Here is a 20,154-nt window from a genome sequence, read left to right as displayed (position 1 = left end):
GTAATTATTGCTCTAAAACTGAGTCCATTTGGTTCCACTCTAAATCGAGTCAAATTTACTGTTGTATTAGTCAACAGAATGGGGGACTCTTTAATTTAAATCTAGGTTAGTATGCACAGCCACAAATTCATGCAATCAAAGTCTGTAATTTTGTTTCCTCCATGCTGACATTTATTTATTTATTTTTTTAAATTTGCTTTTTAAAAGTTTCCAATTATCTTATTAAAATGTCTCTGGTCAAAATACACCAAGGATAGAATTACAGCACAAATAATATCCACTTGCACAGGTTGGTTGAACTTACTCAGTTTTGTCACGGTTCTTTCTCATTTGAAAGAACCACTTACCATTACTAAGTTGCCAATGCTGATGCTGAGTATGGTTTTCATAACTATTTTGATCGGGGGTGGAGCTAGATTGTTGCATGTCGACGAGAGGGTACTTGCTCTTAATCAAGACACTGAAAAGATTTATTTTCTATGTCTGGTGAACTGGAGCTTATTGCAACTGAATTTGGATGATGCCAATATGCCAACTCCACACACATGGGTCAGAGATTAGGTTCAAACCCATCACTTCAAAAGTGTGAGGCGGACAGAAACAACTGTCCTGCTGTGCTGGCAAGTGGGCAGCAGTCTCCCAGAAAGAATGTTTAAGCACATTAACCAGCAATGATCAAGTCAATTATTCTGCATCACCACCATCATACAGTAAAGGGGCCTAAGAAGGCATGTAAAACATATGCAAGCACACATGCACAGAAAAAACAACAACTCAGATCTCAGTAGGTTTCTGTATTAAATTTGTAAACATACATTCATACATCTTTTGAGTCGAGGAAGAGAAAGAATGTGTTTCAGCTGAATTAGTACATGCTTTTCTATCATTGTGAGGACTCCGATTTCAAACCACCTTAAGTGAGGCCACTGTTGGGACATTTTGGCTGGTCTTTACAAATTATGGCAATTACTCATTGGTTTGTCGAATATCATTTATAATCATCAAGTTGGGATTCTGAGCCCTCCCACTTTGAAATTTTTGAAACCCATGGAGTCTCCCTCTGCTGGCCATTCGAAAGATTGCAGGTATAAGGCACTTCCACATCAGCGTTACCTATCAGTCCAGGAGACTCTGCCCGCTGCTTTTCGACAGTTTATAGGTTGGACATTTTTGTTGGGCTTAGATTAGAACATGGCATAATGTATCAAACTGAGTCCTCACAAGTATAGAAATGATGTTTTTTGAGTTTCGCCATGAGCTTCAGCTGCCTCCTGTACACCTGCATATTTCTTGTGTGCTTACAAAACACAACTCAAAACAAAGTACAGAAAGACATAAATGAAAATGAGTGCAAGTCTTTTTGTGAGCATACTGAACAATGTACGAATTGTATTTTTGCAAACTGCTATTTGAGGAGAAATATTTTGAAATACATTGTTTTTGCTCAGGTTTGAATAAAACAGGCTACTTTATAAACATCTATACTGTAAATTTTGGTGAAAAGATGCTTTTCCATACCAATTTAGTTTGAAAACATGAAGAGGCAAATCGCATTTACTGACATTTGACCAATATTACTAAGTTGTACAAAATACTTGTGGCCCGTTGCAAGTGGGTGTGCACCCGTGAGTGCATCTGACATAGCCAAAGTACGCATTCATGCATTATGTCGGAAAATATACAGATGACTTTGTAAAATGGGCATTTGCATCTGAATGCTCCCACACAATGTGCTGTGAGCATGAGTAAATATACTAGCACAGTGTGTGCGTGTATGAAGGAATCTACATAGCATATGTGTCAATGAATTATGTATCTGGCATGCATGTATCCCTGCATTGATGTATGTGTGTGTATGAATGCATGACCCAGGTCTAACTTGCGTGTGTATGTATTAGTAGCCGTCATCTCTGTCGTGGGTCTCGGCCAGGGAACTCTCGTCAATATTTTCCAGGCTCTCGGCATGCTGAATGCTAAGCTCAGAAAGTGGGATGCTGGGTAATGTAGTCTGTTCCGGGTAGAGCCAAGGCTTGAATCCTGGGTTGTGTCTCTGCTTCCAATCGGAATACTTCAAACACGCCTTGTTGATCATCTTCATTGCCTACACAGATGACAATGTGAACAATTCATTTGTTGACCTTTCCACAATCACATAGTACTTTAAAGCATTATAGCACAAATGATATATATTATATAAAAAATATGCAGTGTATATATGTACTGCTAAAACAAACAAATCTAAAAGAAAAAATAAATAAATACAACAATTAAGGGAACACTTTATTCCTTTATTTATTTTTTAACAGTGTCTGCTCAAAAAAAATTTAAGGAACAATGCTACTGTTTTTTTTCCCTCCAATGCATTAACATGTCACCGCACAGAACCTTTATCTTATTTTATCAATAATGAGCTCACCCCCACAAAGTCATACACCACAAGAGTGTCTGACTGGCCTGCAGTTATACAGTAAATCTAATCAGGGGTGTGTGTTCATTCTCTTGCACTGTTCATGTTTACTACTCTCAAGCAGCTGTTTTTAATCACATTTTCAGATCATGTGTGTATGATTATGAAGAATAGTAAATGGTGCAAAAAATACAAATGATTACTATAATACAGATGTTTAACTCATTTGCTCCCAAAAACTATAAATACGTTCTATTTTAAATATTTTAAGTGTCCCAAAGACATATTTATACGTTTTTTGTTGTTTACGCTAGAGAGCATACAGAAGGCGTTGATGCAGCCTCTGAACTACAGACAACAGTTGAAGCAATGGTAGTTCTTACAAAAACGGCCAGCAGGTGGAAGCAGAGTATAAGAATTCAACCAGGACCATGTTTCAAACAAGTTGATTTCCCCACAGTTTTAAACAGATTTGTGAATAATGATGAAACTTAGCTATATTCTAATACTAATTGCTGCAAAACGGAAACAGACAGAAATATACTTTCTTTTCCTAATGAAAGAAGAGCCTCTGATCTTTCTTTTGGTAGGTTCCATGTTTTTATAGAAATAGAACACAATATTCAGTGGGCCTTGCAAAATCAGTCAAAATCCAGTAAAACAGCCGGGAGCGAAGGGGGTTGTTTCTGTGAAAATGGCTGGGAGTGAACGAGTTAATATTAAAAATGGGAAATTGCTTATTCAGTTGGTAATTCAATTTCCTTTTAAACCATATTTTAAATATATCTAAAAAATCTTAACCAGTGGTCTAGTGGTCCTTGGAGAAGTGGGTATACTCTAAAATTAAAAATAAAATGGTTGTTGTTGTTTTTTTAAGTAGTCCAGAAAACCACCCTGTTTTAGACATATGTAAGAAACATATCATTTTTACAATGTCACAATAACAAAATTATCATGACTTGATTGACTTGAGCAGTTTGTAGTCATTACTGGTATTACAAGTGGTCTGTGGTCTCCATTCTTGCGTTTTAACTTATTTAAAAATCAACTACCAGTATAGCTACTAAAACGAAACTAGATCATGTAACAGTAGGTAAGTGTGTAGCCGGCAGCGCCCTCACCGAGAATATAAACCACACCGCAAGTAGTCTCTGATGTATCCGCACGATGTGCTCCGGTTGAGGAAAAACTCCGGAATGCCATCAATGCTCCAGACTCTATTTGAAGGACCCCATTTATGACCCACGCTCTCTGCCTACAATTGACCTTACCGTGGTGCACCCCTCCCCGCCCACGGAATGCGACAAACAAAGCCCTCCGACATTTACCGGTCAAGATGAGTTGAAGTGCATTCACAGTAATGGAGAAGTTGTCAAATCTTCCTTGTGATTTCTCATTCAGGTATTTTCAGGACGCTGATATTTGTCTTCGAAGCAAGCAAAGGGGGCTTTAATTTTTTTAGTGAAGGGTATCTTCACTCCCTCAATTTTGCCCAAAAACAAAAGGAAATACGCATCGATGTTTTATTCCTGTCAAGCAGGGTAAGAATGAATTTATATTATCTCATAGTTTCAACGTTTTGTTGGCATTTATAGTAAATAGTAAGTCAACTAACATGTAGACGGTTAGCTACCCAGAGCTATCGTTATCCTTTGGCTAAAAACAACAATGGAAAACATTACCTTAATGCAGACGTAGTAGTTTCTGCTCATTTGGTTCGACTGGTCATGTGGTCTTCCACAAAGTTTGATTCAGCACAGACATTTTTCATAGTTGTTTGAGGGTTTAGGGAAGGGAATAATCCGGACAGTGTCTCTCTTACACAAGCCGTGACTACTGCAGGACGCCCGTTAGTCGATCGGGATAACGGCTATCACTCTTACAAAAGCCGTGACTACAGCGTTTAACCATTGTTATTGATTTATTTTTTTTCTCGGCTTTGGATAACCACACAATGCACTACCGGAAGCTGGATTGCTTGTTTGTCCGCAGCAAAACGCACATGCCGTCAGAGACATGACGTCTCACGTCTTTATGGTTTACTAGGTCATGCAGGCATGGTTCACGGTAAGGTCAATTAGCTCAGTCCTCATGCGTAAAGTTAGCCAATATAATCAACGAAGGCCTCATCTACCAGCCAATTAGAAGCACATATTACTGAATGGTGTGCATCAGGGGGAATTTAGAAGTGGGTATACACAATGCTGACTGAAAAAGAAGTGGGTATACGCCATAAACCCGCGTATACCCTAGACTACACCACTGATCCTAGCAAAGTTATGTTATCTGCTGCTAGTAATGGTAAAGTTATAGACATACAGTATATTAGGACTTCTACACAATCTGCAGGTATGCTGTTTTTTTGTTTGGTTGATGCAGAGAATGCCATAAAATGTCCTCAGAATTAGCTTGTATTGCTTGGACACATTGAACTTTAAAAATTAAAAGTGCTACAGTGAGTAGTTATCTGGCACAAAGGCAACCGAACAGCATCAGCATATAGAATGAGCTAGCCCTGCACCCTTTGTTGTTGCTTCTAACAACCCATCTGCCACGTACGTATGTGACATTTTGTAGTAGTTTATAGTAAGGTATCACTATGGCAATATTTCCTTAGTGAGCAGGCTTTAAAAAGAGGGCCTTGGGGAACACGAGAAGGGGAGAAAAAAAAAAAAAAAAAAGAGGCTCTCGTCTGCAACTGCTAAACCTGACAGTCTCGTCAATAATAATAATAATAATAATAATAAACCATTTTTCTCGCATCTCTATTGAACTGTAGAAGACTTACGCCGGGTGCAAGGAAGTGGGAAAACCTTTTGACAACCCACTTGGGTAATGAACCTGGAAAGGAAGAAAGACAGAGTGAGGAATGCAGGTCACTGTTGACATAGTGGGTTTGTCCAGTTCTCACACAGTGACTATGACTACATTTACATGCAGTCAATATTCGGTTTAAGGTCAAAATTCCGGTTTATGAAACATTCGGGATAACCCGTTTACATTCTTGATCGGACAGACCTCAAATTAATTGGAAAACCCGATTGAAACCACATCATTACGCAAATAGACGTCATTTCCGCTTATAACTTTCCACGGTCAATAAGACATATTCATGTCACTCTGCCCAATAAATAAAGTAGTCTGTTTCCTTCTCACTCCAAAAGTGTACTTCTTTGCTGCGTCGTCATGTACAGTTTACCTTTGAGTATTTCCGGTGGCTTGCCCGCAATAAGCACAGGCTTACATACATGTACTGTATTATGTGTGTTTAGATACACATTGTGAAATGTTCGCCATAGAGACAGAAAATAACATGAAAATGCAGCAGAAAAATCAGTGTGTTCAAGTGAAACTCAATTATCGAGTCATGGGATGGAGATGTGCATACAAGTCGTTGTTGTACTACAAAGACCATAATTCCTTGTGAATAGAAATAAGTGAAGAAGGAGCAGGAGGAGAAGAACAAGAACATGCACAGAATGCAACCGAATGCCTCATTCAAATCAAGGTATTCTGAATGCATTTATACGAACAAGAATTGTGGTTACGAAAGAGGTAACCATATTTGGGGTTTCTCGCGAGTTAAATGGCTTTACAAAACGCAAATATTGCCAATATTCAGGTTTTAAAAGGGTTATTGCCTGCATGTAAATGTATGCTATGTGAGTGTGAATGTTTGTATGTGCTTTACATGATTAACTGACAAACATTCAAGTGTAGTCTGCCCTTTGCGCCAAGAGTGTAATAACACTTACCTCGTGGATCTAACTGTGCCATGTATGTAAGGACGCAGTTGTTGGGCCCTTGGCTCTGGACCATGTAGCCAGTCTGTATGGACACAGCTCTAACCATGTCCTTTCTAGGGGGATATTTCTGTCGGAGCAACAAAAACACAGAGATTTCTCATTCAAATGTTTCAATGGAATGTTAACATGGCTAGTTGTCTATCAGATGTTCTTGAATATAGAAAAGAACATTCAGCCTTCATTTGGTTAATATTGCTAAGGGATACCTGCATTTACAGGGCCACACACAGCAAAGCACATTAGGCTAAAGATAATTATCAGTAAAGTGTAAACTACCATCCTCATCTGATAACCACTACATCCACCCAATTCTGTTTCTCAAACCACTCTATGTGATCACTAATCACTGATTCTAGGATTTGTTTGGTTGTTGTTGTCATCAATCTGATATTTGTCCACACAAAATTGTTACGCCACTTCTGCCTCCTTTACTTATACGTATTTAATATCGCTATAAATCAGAATGATAAAGTATCAAGCTGATACCCTGTGCTAAATGGAGTAGTAAAGGCCATGAACAAGCAATCAGCTGTTCAGAAATGAGAACTTTCTGCTTTATCTTTTCACATCTATTTCGGTGCCTGCACTTGTACTAATAGGTCACGCAGTAAGAATTCATGCTGATAGAGAATTAAAATAGGTACCTGCCTAAGATTTGAGCTTAGTCCAATTCAAGATTTAAAAAAAAAATGATACCAGCCGTGAGCTAATAAATAAATAAATAAATAAACAATAAGTCATTTTTAGCTCTAAACAATGAATGTAGCATGTATCCTACTACTCAGTAAGAATGCAAGAAGTTAGTCACCAAATAGTAAAATACTGACGTTCAATGGATACCTCCCGCATAATTATTATTCATTTGTACAATAAAACTGAATAACAGGATAACAAAACAATTGTGTAAGAGAGAAAAAGAAGCCCAAGAACTGATGAAATTCTCCCCTTAAAAACAAAACATTAATAGCTCATCTTGTAAGTATAATGTAATCAAAATAATGATCACGCAACTAACAATTTTGCACATAATTCAAACAAAAGTATCAGCGTCCAGCTTCTACAGAAAAGACATCCATCTTAGTCCTATCAAAGCACGGATGCATCTATAACCACTGACCAACATGGCTGGTTAACCATCAGTGACCATTTGTGGTATTTCCCGCTTGTTGGCGAGTTGGACCTTGCCAGTAGCATTCCTGTTCATGTTAAGTTTGCATTACAAAAATGTGGAATTCAGCAAAGCAATAAATGGCTTGCCCATACAGCACGTATAGCAGCCAGAAATTGTACATAATTGACAATCAATTACCAAAATACTCTATTTGTCATCTTTCTGTAATGGTCATTACATCAGTATGTAGTAGCTTCTTTTATTGAAAAGATAGTTGTAAACTTTAAATATAAATGTGGATCACAAACCATTTTTTTTTAGAATGAACAAACTATAATTGTCTACTTGCTTTCATAAACAAAAACAATGTTTTAGTGGTTGTGACGGATTCATTTTTGACTGAAGGCCGTGAAACCGGTCTGATATTTCCCCCTTTTTAAATGGCATAAACTCTAGTTACAAAATCATAATAATTCCTGTTCAAAATGGCATAACAGCAAGAGCTAATGTTTTTGTTTTAGAAAGAGTTTTGTGTGGTTTCATGTGGCATTTGACTTGGTTGATCAGGTGCAACCGTTTGGCTTTTTTTTTCTTTTTCTTTTTTTTTTGGCCTTGGCAGTGCGTCTGACAAAATCTTATGTGTCCTTGCTATTCATGTAAATAAACATTTACTTGCCTCACCTTTGGCGACAACACATTATATTTCTCTTATATCTGAAGATTACAACCAAAGCTCGAAAAAAAATCTAAACTACTGAACAACAAATGCGACGCATGGCTTTCTCATAACTGGAACAATTAAACAAGCTATCCCTGATTTTAAACACCGACATGCAAATTGCAATTCTGTCACTTCAGATGGTACTTAACTTGGCAGAGTTATTCTCTAATTCCAGGCAATGTACTGTGAGCACAAAACCTCATTTAAAAAACATATACTGTCTATCTTTGTCAGAAATTCCCTAAATGGGACTGTTGAAGAGCACATCTCTGAAGCATAGGGGACATCAAAAACACACTCTGTCCTTTGAGTTTTTCCAAGCAGGAATGCGGAAGGCGAGGGGGAAGTCAACAGCTAATAGTCACGTGAGAGGTCTTATCCTTGTGTAAACATTTCATTAGCGACTAAGACTCAATGGCAATGCGGGCAAACAACATGGACACAGGCAGGAACCAAAATCATTCTGGACATCTAAAAGAAAAGTACAAAGTATACAGGGTACCAGTACTTTGTATTATGCGGCCCACAGGGTGTAGAAATAGCAGGGCCACGTAGATCTTTAGTTATCTGCCTATTTCTGAATTAAAAAAATAACTCCCCATACACATTTCTCAGCCAATGATGTGTCGATGTGGAGGTGGGGGTACTTGTGCTGGGCAAATTCATGATAGTGCTAATTGACGTTTTTATCTCTGTGGCTTGGTGATGAATGTTGCCTCTACAATTGAAAATACCATTGAATCTCTCAGGGCGCTCACTTAATATAATGTGTGTGAGGTGCATATGAATAAGATTTCACTGTCTTGGGCGCTCGCTTGTTTTCCACATTCTGGGCTTTGCTTCCGCAAGGCAAAGCACACAGTTAGCCGCCGAGCTGAAAGAAAGACAGAGAACCGGTCCTGCCCTGTATGAAAAAGATCAGCCCCGATATCATAACAAATTTCACCATGGCAAAACAATAAGTGTATGATTTTGGATCTTTGCGGTATGTATGTCTTATTAAAACTTTGGTGGGTCCAGCGATTGAAAAGATAACAAGCATATTATTTCTTGACAATATGTGACCTCACCAGTCTAAACATGACATTCTGATTATTATTATTATTACTATTATTATTATTATTAGTAGTAGTAGTAGTAGTATAATATGAGTTACGCCGCAAAATCCAGTCATTTCTATCCATCTCAGGGGGTGGCTATTTTGCCACTTGCTGTCGACTGAAGATGACATCACATTTGCTCAGGGCTCAGGCAACACCAAAACCAATCACAGCTCTCCTGTGACCTGGGAAACTGTGATGTCATTTTCACTCGACAGCAAGTGGCAAAATTGCCGCCCACCCCTGAGATGGATTAAAAACTGCTGGATTTTGCTACTTAACTCATAATCCACTAACACAATATTAACCAGAATACTGAAATTTAGACTAGTGGGGCTGCATAGAACATATTTTTGTAAAGTTTTTTGGGGTGGGGTTGGGGGGTTGGGGTTGACTTCCCCTTTAAAACATACGATTTGATGTTCTTATCAGCATTTTATTTAACTACTTCTTAAAACTTGCAGATAATAAAGATAATAGGTTGCATGGGACTGAGTGTTTAAGTGGCTGAATGGAAGATCACTGCTTATGTGTCATCACATGGCTAGTTTAATAATCCAGACAATTGGGATTCATTTGCTTGTTGCAGGGGCAGGAGCCGTTTATTAAAGAAAGAAATATTACATGCAATAATACTGCCCTATATTTTCGAAAGATTTGAAGGCAAATTTCAACATATATCAACTCATTTGGTTACAGCTAATCAGACTACTATTCTGAGAAGAGTGGGGGGGGGAATGTCAATTAATTAATAAATTAGAGAATGGTACATCACAAAGTAGCGTCTCTGTGTATGTATTTGAGGATATCACTTGGTAAACTTCAGCTCTGTTGGCTATAGTTAAGATTTGAACAGTAAAGGCTGCAAACTGTAATTGTTCCCCAATAAATACTGTACTGTCAGTCAAAGGATAGGAATAACTATCTCCACCACCAACAGAACAGGACCCAATAGTACCGGTCGATACCACTGCTGTTGATAACGCGAGTTGTCCTATATTATGGATCACTTATTTTGGTACAGTTGTAACTTTTGATGATACACACACAAAATAAAATATGTATCAATTTCATTTGAACTGTACTGTTAGGTCAAATCCATGCTTGATATGTTTTATTTTATTTTTTTGGTTAAAGCTGTAAAACCATAACAAAATAAGCCACACTGTCTTCCTGGAGATGGAGGAAAAAAAACAAAAAAAACAAAAAACAACATACTTGCACTCATGTACACTTCCTCAAATATTTCAGCATGAACTTTGCTACAGTAAAATGCCTTGAAGCTTGCTGAAATGCACCACCTTGATCCAACTCATCCAATGTGCACCCATTTTTCTCACTTCACCAAATTCGTATCTCCATTCACTTTTGAACACACGGGTTGTGGGAACCGACCGAACCATATGTGGACATGTGCCGGTGCATGAACTTACTGAATGTTTAACAGAGTAGTTCATGATGATGTAGTCTTTCCCCATTGGCAACCAGGAGCGAAGCGTGACAACATCTCGGTTTCGGAGTGGATTTGGACACTTCCCTGTCAAATTCAGAGAATAACGTACACGAAAATGCAATCAAAGTTGATGAAAGTTTGCTTAGATTATATTAGACATTAACCAAGTGTAGAACATACATGAATAATAACCAACATCTGCATTGGCTGTAAGTTTTCCAATATCAAAGGTCTCGATGACATTCGTGTCCCATTTTTTTCTGTATTCTATGTCATGGAGAACATCATACATGGTCTCAGCTGACACGTCCTTACTGACCATCCGGCACTGTATCAGAAAGAGAGAGAAATACAGTATCAGGCAAAGGAACACAATGACATTGACAAACATTCTCTACAGTATCTATTAATGTAATCTATATGCTGGTTTTGGAAAATGCCCCATTGCAATCAATTCACTCAATTGCATGTTAGTATGTGGTCAGCGATCAGAAATCAGTTGCTTCAAGACAGTCACTTTTAGGTAGGGAAGTTCAGTAGATCATTTCATTGTCTTTATGAACACTGTCTGTGTATTACATACTGTATTGTTACTGTATACCCCAATTTGTGTATTCTCAACCTGTTAGTTGTGGCCATGCCCAAGAATCACAGGGACTTCTACCTGTCAGATTTACAACAGATGTAGTAAATAGAAACATGCTAAGTGCACACTGGGGCTGTTACCACAGTTACAAATTCCGAAGGGACTTATTATATAAGACAAAACAAAAGCAAAAATACACTTAAAACAAGGACGCGTATAGAGCGTGAAAGCGGCACTAATAGGAGAAGAGGTGGTAATTGAAACACTAGTGAGACAGCATGAACGAAAAAGAAAAGGATTAATGGTGCTTTTTGGTCCCAAGAGACTTTGGTACATATCAGCCCAGAGGGGTTTGAAGAACATTCTGCTTTTTCTCCATGGAGGTGTAATGATATAAAAATGAGCTTTCTGTTATAGTCATGGCAGAAATAACATGTTCACTCAACCAGCTACTGAAACACAACGTGCATTCCACTTTGCATAAATCAAAGCACTGCAGTGACTTCATGGTGACACAAAAGGACACATTTGGGATGTGGAAACAAGCAACAGCAACACCTTCTTCAGTGTTGAGTAATTTGTGACTTTGTCGCTATATTTAGCGAATTTTCCAACCCCTCTAGAAACAATTCTTCAAAAAAATAAAATAAAAAATCATGGATGTACATACATTTCTACCCTCACCTATGGTCATGAACTGTGAGTCGTGACCAAAAGATTGGGGGATACAAGTGGTCTCTATGAGTTTCCTCCAGGAAACACAGGGTCACTCTCCAGGCTCTCCCTTAGAGAAAGGGTGAGAAGCTCGGTTATCTTGGTAGAGTCCTCCATTTTAGGATGCCTCGCAAGTCAGGTGTTACAGGCACAGCCCACCAAGAGGGGGCCCCAGGGAAGACTCAGCACATGCTGGAAAAACTACAAACGTCTCAGAATCCAACCAGAAGCGATGGACAAAGTGGGTGGGAAAAGGGAGGTGTAGGCTTCTTTGGTTGGATTGCTGCCCCAGAGACTCTAACCCCGGATAAGAGGAAGACAATGGATGGAAAAATGGATAGCCAATAGTCAATAAAACACTCCTGAACTCCGCCCCCAAAGAATTAGTCCTCTGATGCTCACTCGTCCAAGCGTTCCAAATTTACAGACGCCGCTGGCCTTTACTCTAAAAAATCAGTTGCATTTAACCCAAAGATTAACTGAATTTCACGGGGGTGTAAAAAAAAAAAAAAAGCCTTAAAGCTTCTCAACAGCTGATACATCATTCAACTTTTATGTGGAGAGCAACCGCTTTTTACAACTACTCTGAATCAGAATAAAATGAAATATGATCCCTAAAAACAGAGTGAAATTCAGGATATGGGGACTAGTGAAATGAGATTGTTCATAGGTCATTTGTTTTGGCCGGTCACGTTGTAAATGCTGTACCAGGGTGTTTTACAACGATGTCAAGGAAGTGTTGGCAGTACATCATCTTATTTAATCCATTATCATGAGTCATTCAGTGCATCTTTACCCCCAACCAATGTTTTTAATAAAGTCAATGGATTTACACAATCACAATTGGGATTGCATTCTAACACCTGAATCATGACATTATCTTGAGTTGTCATTTCCGATATAAGAGGTTATTTGTAACAAAGCACTTTTTTGTATTAATAGATTTAGTTGATGAGGCCAGAGTGCAGATTCACAGAGTTAAAGCAACTCATAGACCTTGTAGATAAGAATGGATGTTAGTATTTGCAATCCGACTGAAACAGGAGGAGCTTTGGAGAATGTTGAACTGAGCTGAAAGAGACGTCCTGGTCAGAGTGGAGAAAAACAGCCCAGCAAGTACACATGAGCTTAATTCGTTTACGTTTTAATTCAGTTAGCTCATCAGATGAAGCAATGAGATGGTGGCTTCAAGAGAGATAACCCAAAGCTAGTTCCAAAATGTACAATGTGTTTTGGGGTTTGTCAGTCGCTCTTCAACCCCTGCTCACTCACAAGCCATCCAACCATTCATTTTCCAAATATCAATTATCCCAGTAAGGGTTGCGGGAAACTGGAAATTATCCTAGCTGACCTCAGATACACAGAAGCCAGACGACAGACTATTATTCACACCCACATTATCACTCTATGAGACAATGTTGCGGTATTTCGGTGGTGCATTCTCAAACTGATGCTCATGATGATGCGGTGTGAAGGATGGATCTTTATGTAATCATGAGTACGTAACGAATAAATGCAATTTAAACATATTACTTTCAATGACTGTGCTAAGCCTATACGTGTGATGTCAGAGATCAAAGAGCAACGTAAACAGCCGATAAAGTGGCCATGCAAGCTTCCGTTACGCTCACATTTACGTGAACGCGCCAGTATATGACAGAAGCTCCGCCCATGTGCGGGTGTTTACACTTTTTGCTTCTCTTTGTTTGCTGAGCCTGTCCTGTATAAAACCATGAGTAAATAGCACCTGACGGTGTGCACACACAAACACAGTGCTGCTGTAAACATGATACACCTCACCTAGAGCAGCATCAGGATGTACCTGGAGGAATCAGAATCATCTTTATTGGCCAAGTATGTAAAAACACACAAAGAACTTGTCTCTGTTTTTACGGGAAATGCTATACTGTATTGGGATATATATTTTTATTTTTAATTTCATTTCTTAAAAGTATGAGTGGCATCGGTACTTTGTATCTGTCTCGGCAAATACTCAACAGTTGGTTCCTCGTACTGGTGGTATCGGTCTGAAAAAAAAAAAGTGATATCAAACATCCCTACTCGTATTGCGGGAATACGCAACTATGACAAACAAAGATGTGACACAGAGAGTCTTTACGTAATGCGCTGTACTATCGACCAATGACAGCTGTGCAAACGATTTGGAGAGTCATCAAGCAAAGATAAAGTGACCAGAATCATGCTGGCTAATGAGAATTCTACGCAATCCTGATTGGCGCTTGCCGCTTACGTTGCAGACTCTAGGAGGGGGCTGGGAAAAAGCCTGCTGTTGCTGCTCTTGCACACAAAGATAACACCCTTGAGCACACGGATGCACACCACAGCATGCACACACACTCTATTCAACTAAGTAAACAACCGTTAGCTTGCTCACACCCCCCAGACCCGGATACACCCACAAGAAATGGCATGCAGAGCTTAAGTTCAATCAAACTGAAACCATAAAATGCTTTCAGTATTCAAATGAACATGATGCACCATTAGTACAGAGTAGTTGCCTGAGTGATATTTGGAAGTTTTTGTAAAACAAGGAAAAATATTTTTAACAAGCAAATCAGTATTGCTATTGGAAGAGAATTTTATAAAGGTCATGGGCATTTATAGGTTAAAAATGGATAGGAACCATGCTGGCCCATGAATAGTGAAAATCAGCACGTAATTGATGTTCCCTGAAATGCAGGGGGGATTTTTTTTTAAAGCCCCTAAATTCTACATAAAACCACTGATAACCTACAATATGCATTTTTTATGACAAAAACAAAAAAGTAAAGAAAAATAGTCAAAATAACAAAAATTTGTGACTATGTGAATCCATAGTATTTCTACTTATCCATTAAGGGTGTAACAAAAAACAATTTCATCTAGAAAATCGGTTTTAATTTAAAAGATCTATTGTATTGATTTTTCTTTGATTCTTTGGCTATTTGTGTTTGTTGTAGGAGTAATCCAAAAGTGACTAAAAGTATTGGTTACATTCCTTGAATATTATGGTACTTGGATTACGCTGCTCCTCCGCGTCGAGAGGAACCAGTTGAGGTGGTTCGGGCATCTGGTTCGGATGCCTCCTGGACGCCTCCCGGGGGAGGTGTTCCAGGCATGCCCCAGCGGCGGGAGGCCTCGGGGACACGCTGGAGAGACTGTGTCTCTCGGCTGGCCTGGGAACGCCTTGGGATCCCGCCGGAGGAGCTGGTTGAAGTGGCCGGGGAGTGGGAAGTCTGGGCTTCCCTGCTAAAGCTGCTGGCCCCGCGACCCGACCCCGGATATGCGGAAGATGATGGATGGATGGATGGATGGATGGATGTTTAAAAATGAAATAGACTGTGTTGAATGCAAAAAAAAAAAAGAGCTGTTTTTATTGACCAAATATTTCAAAAAATTGCATTTTCTTTAGGAGCTGTAATTTTAATACCGTACTAGTATGACACTGCAATATTTTTTGCTCATGGTTATCATACCACCAAAATCTTTTTTAGAAACTGCTGCCAGCCTGTAACGTGACATCCTCATGTTATATAATTATTTTACTGTAGAGTGTACTTTCAGGAAGTTTTACAAATGGATTAATGTGTCTTTCGAGAAAAAAAAATTTGTTAGCTTCCATTTCTCTCCATAGCTGAAAAACTTTTGTCATGTCATGTCCTCTTCCTTGTTAGTTAAGACAATAAACATATTTAAGATGCTGTGAAAGTTTGTTAAATAATCATAAAACACTTCATTTTATTTTTTCTGAGTACTTTGTTCTGTGTTTTTGTTTACCTGTTTCTATAAAGGTATGTAGAAGACTGAAAAACGACCCCAAAATTATTTTACCGTTTAAGGAAGAGCTTTGCAAATAAATGAATGTGTCTTACCGGCAAATAAAAATCCCATTAGTTTCCATTTCTCTTCATGGCTGAAAAATGATATCTAATGGTGACAACATGTACAATCTAATGTGGTCAGTGGCGTGTGGTGTGGTTCATGACTGGTGAGGCTGGTGAGGCATAACTCCTCTAGTCGGACATAAAAATATGAACCCGAAAGCCAAAATAGAAGTTTTAAGATTATCTCTTTAGTTTTGACGTAAATTTAAATATTTGTTTTCAAACCTTTTGATTAGCCTACGCCTTAATTCCATATTGGTCGACAATGTGATAGCAAGAAAACAAAAGAAGAATATTTAATAACAAATACATTGTGAAGTGCTGGAGATACTCTATGTATACAGTGCAAACTACAACAGCAAAAGTATACATATTTTAAATTAAGGGGTTAAAAGTTAACCTGTCCAAAAGAATTTTGCTCAGTTTTGATTGGCACTGTCAGTAAATGGTGTGACCTGAAATGTAAAATGACACCCTTGGGCTTGAGTAGACGTGTCTCTTGACAGTTTAAAAAAATAAAAAATAAAAAAATAAAAAATAAAAACTGCTGTGACTTCTCTTCAAGATTAAAGTAGTAAATTTCCCTATACTATCACATGCATATATAGTTTAGAGTCATTCATAAATAAATGATTGTACTGTAGTGGGAAGTCGCAGGGCATGTTCACAGAGGCGTGGGTTAAAAGTGGAGTAAATTACAGAACATCTAGCTAATACAAACAGCATTGGGGCAGTTTAACGTTTCGCGTGTCGCTCATCATATTACGCTATTCTTATTTGCCTGTGGATGTGTGTGCTCACCTTAATTTTGTGGACAGACTTGCCCTCCTCCAGCCCCTGGCTCCACACGGTGATGCCCCCCTTGTTGTATGTCACACTCCAACCTTCGTCACTCAGGCACTCCGATTTGAAACTGGCGAACGCCCGGTCGTCCGGGATGGTAACGTTCCGTCCAGACATGTCGTTGTCCCGAAAGGGGAAAAAAAGAGATTGGGACGCGAGCGGGGCTTCGAGAAAGAGAGACCGTTGGTGGGGAGTCTCCCTCCTCTTGTGTTTGAACAAGTTAACAGCTTAATTAAATTTAGCGAGAAACCTGCAGCGCGGTCTTGTGATGTGTGCGCATGCTCACTCGGGGAGGTACGATGAACTAGTCAAATAGAGGTGTGGACGTCGCCGCCGCCGCGCACAGGTGACAGAGCTCTGCGTCGAGAAAAGCAGCGTGATGGTTCAGTCGAAGCCCGTGCTGAATAAGTTTCGGTCGGGTAGCTGTCGTCAGAAACATCCGCTCTGAAGACCAACCATATGGTTGCGTTTCCGCTTGACACTCACCAACACAAACGTACGCTCTGTCCCCGCGCGGCTGTCAGGGATTTCTTTTTCACGTTCTCACTTTCGCCGCTCTTCAGTGGTCCTGAGCTAGTTTGTATCAGTTCTCCATCCCTGCAGTCGGTGCTCGTTGGGAGGATGCGGCGTGAAACGAAAGGAGTGGGAGGGTGACAGCAGCTTGGCTTGATCGACGTCAGACAGTCTACGCAGCGACTGATTCAATGGGAACGCCCCCGAGTGATGCATTAGCGGCGCCTCGTAAAGCCCGGAGCTCTACCCCAGGGATTTACTCATTTGCCAGCTCACCAATGACGTTGCACTAAGGGTGTTTTCTGTCAACAACATGGTTAGGTAGTGAGGTTGGAGACTAGACATTATTGAATCTTGGCTTAATTGTTGAGCTTTTTTTGGGTCCCTGAACATGTTGGTGTAGGGGTACTGAGGTGGTAGACACGAGAAAAAGATGTTGTGAAAGGAACATATAGCAATGAGGAAGGAGGGTGAGACCAAAAACAATAATAAATTCTAAAATTTTACTGAAATAGCAGGATAAATGGGTGGAGGGTCATATTGCAATGCACTATTATGGAATCCAGGAAAGTGTTGCTGACCCGTGACCTGTATAAAAAATGAATGGATGGGCGTCATACTGTTGATGGGTCGCTTGTTGTGAGCCACAATTAATAGAGTAAAATCATAACTGCACCATCACCATTGAAAAAAAAGGCAACTGTCATGCACACTAGGTTTTCAAATATGACTGATTACCAGAGGTGAGTAGCCAAAAATTGTCCTCGGGTAAGACTACTGATTAGATTAGAATAATATGACCCAAGTAAAAGTAAAAAGTAGTCCTCCAAATAATGGTTGGAGTAAAACTAAAATTCAGAGAATCTGAATAAATTTGAAGCCCACAGACAGTTCAGAACACAGTTCATCACTATAGCTACAGTTGAAAGTTAAAACTCTACAGGTTAAAGTCATCATCACCGTCGTCTTCTCTGGGCAAAAGCTCATCTGGGATGAACAGACACAAAGCGAAAAAGTACTGTGGTCTGACTGTTTTTAAAAATCATGATTGTTGAATGCCACGTCCTCCAGGTCAAAGAGGAAACGGACTATCCGGGTTGGTAATCAGTGCAACGTCATATCTCTACATGTTACAGCAGTGTTATTTGGTAGTACTAGACTTGCCTGCCAGCAGTCCAGACCTGTCTCCCATTGAAAATATGTGCCACATTATGAAGTACAAAATATGACAATAAGACTGTCTAGAAAATGAGGGTTAAGGCAACACTGGCGCCAGTAGTAATCAGGGAACTCTGGGAACGTAAACACCAAGCTGGGTGGACAGCTCTGCACAGAAGAGTGCAATACCGTACTTGGAACAGTTATGATCCCCGGAGAATCCTCAAGCTACCAGGCCTCTGGTCGAGGACCCAGAAAAAAAGCAACATATACACAAATGTCAATGTTAGGGAGACACTTTGGAGTAATTCTAATTCTGATTTGCATGTGCACAGCAGTCAAAACTGCTAACATGTCTTATGGATTTTTTCTTTTTTTTTTTTTGGGGGGGGGGGGGGGGGGTGAGGAGCAGGGTGACTTTAGCTTTGCTATTTATAGCAGCCAATAATGAAAAAAAAAATTTATCTCTGTGCCACTGTTCTGCCATTAAACATTAATGGACTCATTGAATTGTAAAAAAAAAAAAAAAAATCAATTAGGACTGTAATTATTAAACCTAATACTGTACTATCTTAGCTGCAGCTGGATATTTTGACTGAGGCCAAGTGTGAATGTACAAATAAATACAACAGTGCTACATTTGTTGGTGAGAAGGTACAGCAAATTCAGATTCACATTCCCGTGGCGACCTAATGAAATGTCTGAGAAAAGGTGAACGTGGATTTATGATGACAGAGCATGATGTCTTGTCCTCAATGATTCATGGTGTGGCATACGAAGTCTGCTGCCTCCACATAAAATATCCACTTCAGACTGTTTTCCACCTAAAATGTTCAAGGAACACAAACAGTGTGGCTGCTCCCCATTTAAAAATGTATCCAAACAATATCCTCTCCCCAAAATGGTTGCTCTAGCGCACTAGACTCTCACTGACGTGTATGAAATGATGAAAGAATGACTGTTTTGCAACACCTCATAACATACCCATGTGAGCCTTATAGTTTGAATATTGTTGTAAATTGGCATCAGCTAGTGGCCATAACGTGCAATAACCGTCTTTCACAGCATTTATTGAGCACAGGCACACTCAAAGGTGAGCACACTTAAAAAGTGTGCGCACGGTAGGTGCATATGCACACAAGCACGCGACCAAGTCTGGAAGAAACCACCACCAAAACCTTGTTTGGCTCCTACAGATGTCACGAACTGACTTGGATGAATGAAGAGACAAGAAATGCATTTGCACATCACGTGGCCTCACTATAAGCTGCTCTTTGTAACAATTTATACAAAAATATATTTCGATTTGACCATTTATGACTGAAACGTTTTATAATTCGTAGATTAACACTTAGCTATTGACAATCCCGGGAAAATGTTTTCCTCAGTACATGACTTTTAGGCATTATTAACGGAGAACCTGTGGTGATAAAAAAAATAATAAAAATAATTTTAAAAAAAAATGCATAAATTGATTGAATTCGATGTTCACGGTGGCACATCGTAACGTCATTTTCGTTTTCAAGGCGGACAGTGTAGCAACATACATTTAGCAGGTGTAAAGGTGTTATTTTGGTATGACTTGTTCAGATGTAATGACTCAATAGTGCCCCCTTATGGCATGCGGCGGATATGCAGGGCTTGACAGTTGAACTGTGGTGTTGTCGAGGTTGGGAGAGCTGCGGGCTCTGTGGCGACTCGGCCGAGGTGCCCTCACTTTCTCTGGGTGCAGGCGGCGTGGGTTCACTTCCCCCCCCCCGGGACACCGTGTGGGGGTGGGAGTGCGGCAGCGTGAGTGTGCATGTGCATGTGCATGTGCATGCGTGTGCGCTCGCTGCGACTGTTGTGCATTTGCTAG

General features: G+C 39.6%; 1 protein-coding gene across 1 annotated transcript; it reads right to left on the bottom strand.

Moving 5' to 3' along the window:
• Window positions 1-779: 779 nt before the first annotated feature.
• On the bottom strand, window positions 780-17,318 carry stard10 (StAR related lipid transfer domain containing 10). Its single transcript, XM_077541881.1, has 7 exons — window positions 17,112-17,318; window positions 16,584-16,982; window positions 10,779-10,926; window positions 10,579-10,682; window positions 6,163-6,280; window positions 5,196-5,248; window positions 780-2,101 (listed from the first exon to the last, which is right to left on the bottom strand). The coding sequence occupies exons 2-7, from the start codon at window positions 16,740-16,742 to the stop codon at window positions 1,895-1,897; spliced, it is 789 nt and encodes a 262-aa protein (XP_077398007.1). The 5' UTR covers window positions 16,743-16,982; window positions 17,112-17,318; the 3' UTR covers window positions 780-1,894.
• Between the last annotated feature and the right edge of the window lie 2,836 nt (window positions 17,319-20,154).

Source organism: Festucalex cinctus, chromosome 13, assembly GCF_051991245.1.
Source record: "Festucalex cinctus isolate MCC-2025b chromosome 13, RoL_Fcin_1.0, whole genome shotgun sequence".
NCBI classification, from domain to species: domain Eukaryota; kingdom Metazoa; phylum Chordata; class Actinopteri; order Syngnathiformes; family Syngnathidae; genus Festucalex; species Festucalex cinctus.
Note: the sequence above shows the minus strand (reverse complement) of the source record. Positions and strands in the feature narration are given on the sequence as shown.

Coding starts and splice junctions, on each gene's coding strand:
- stard10 (XM_077541881.1), bottom strand. CDS start 16,742: ATGTCTGGACGGAACGTTACCATCCCGGACGACCGGGCGTTCGCCAGT. Junction 6,281..10,578: donor ACTACTCTGTTAAACATTCA/GTAAGTTCATGC, acceptor TTGCTCCGACAG/AAATATCCCCCTAGAAAGGA. Junction 5,249..6,162: donor GGCACAGTTAGATCCACGAG/GTAAGTGTTATT, acceptor CTTCCTTTCCAG/GTTCATTACCCAAGTGGGTT.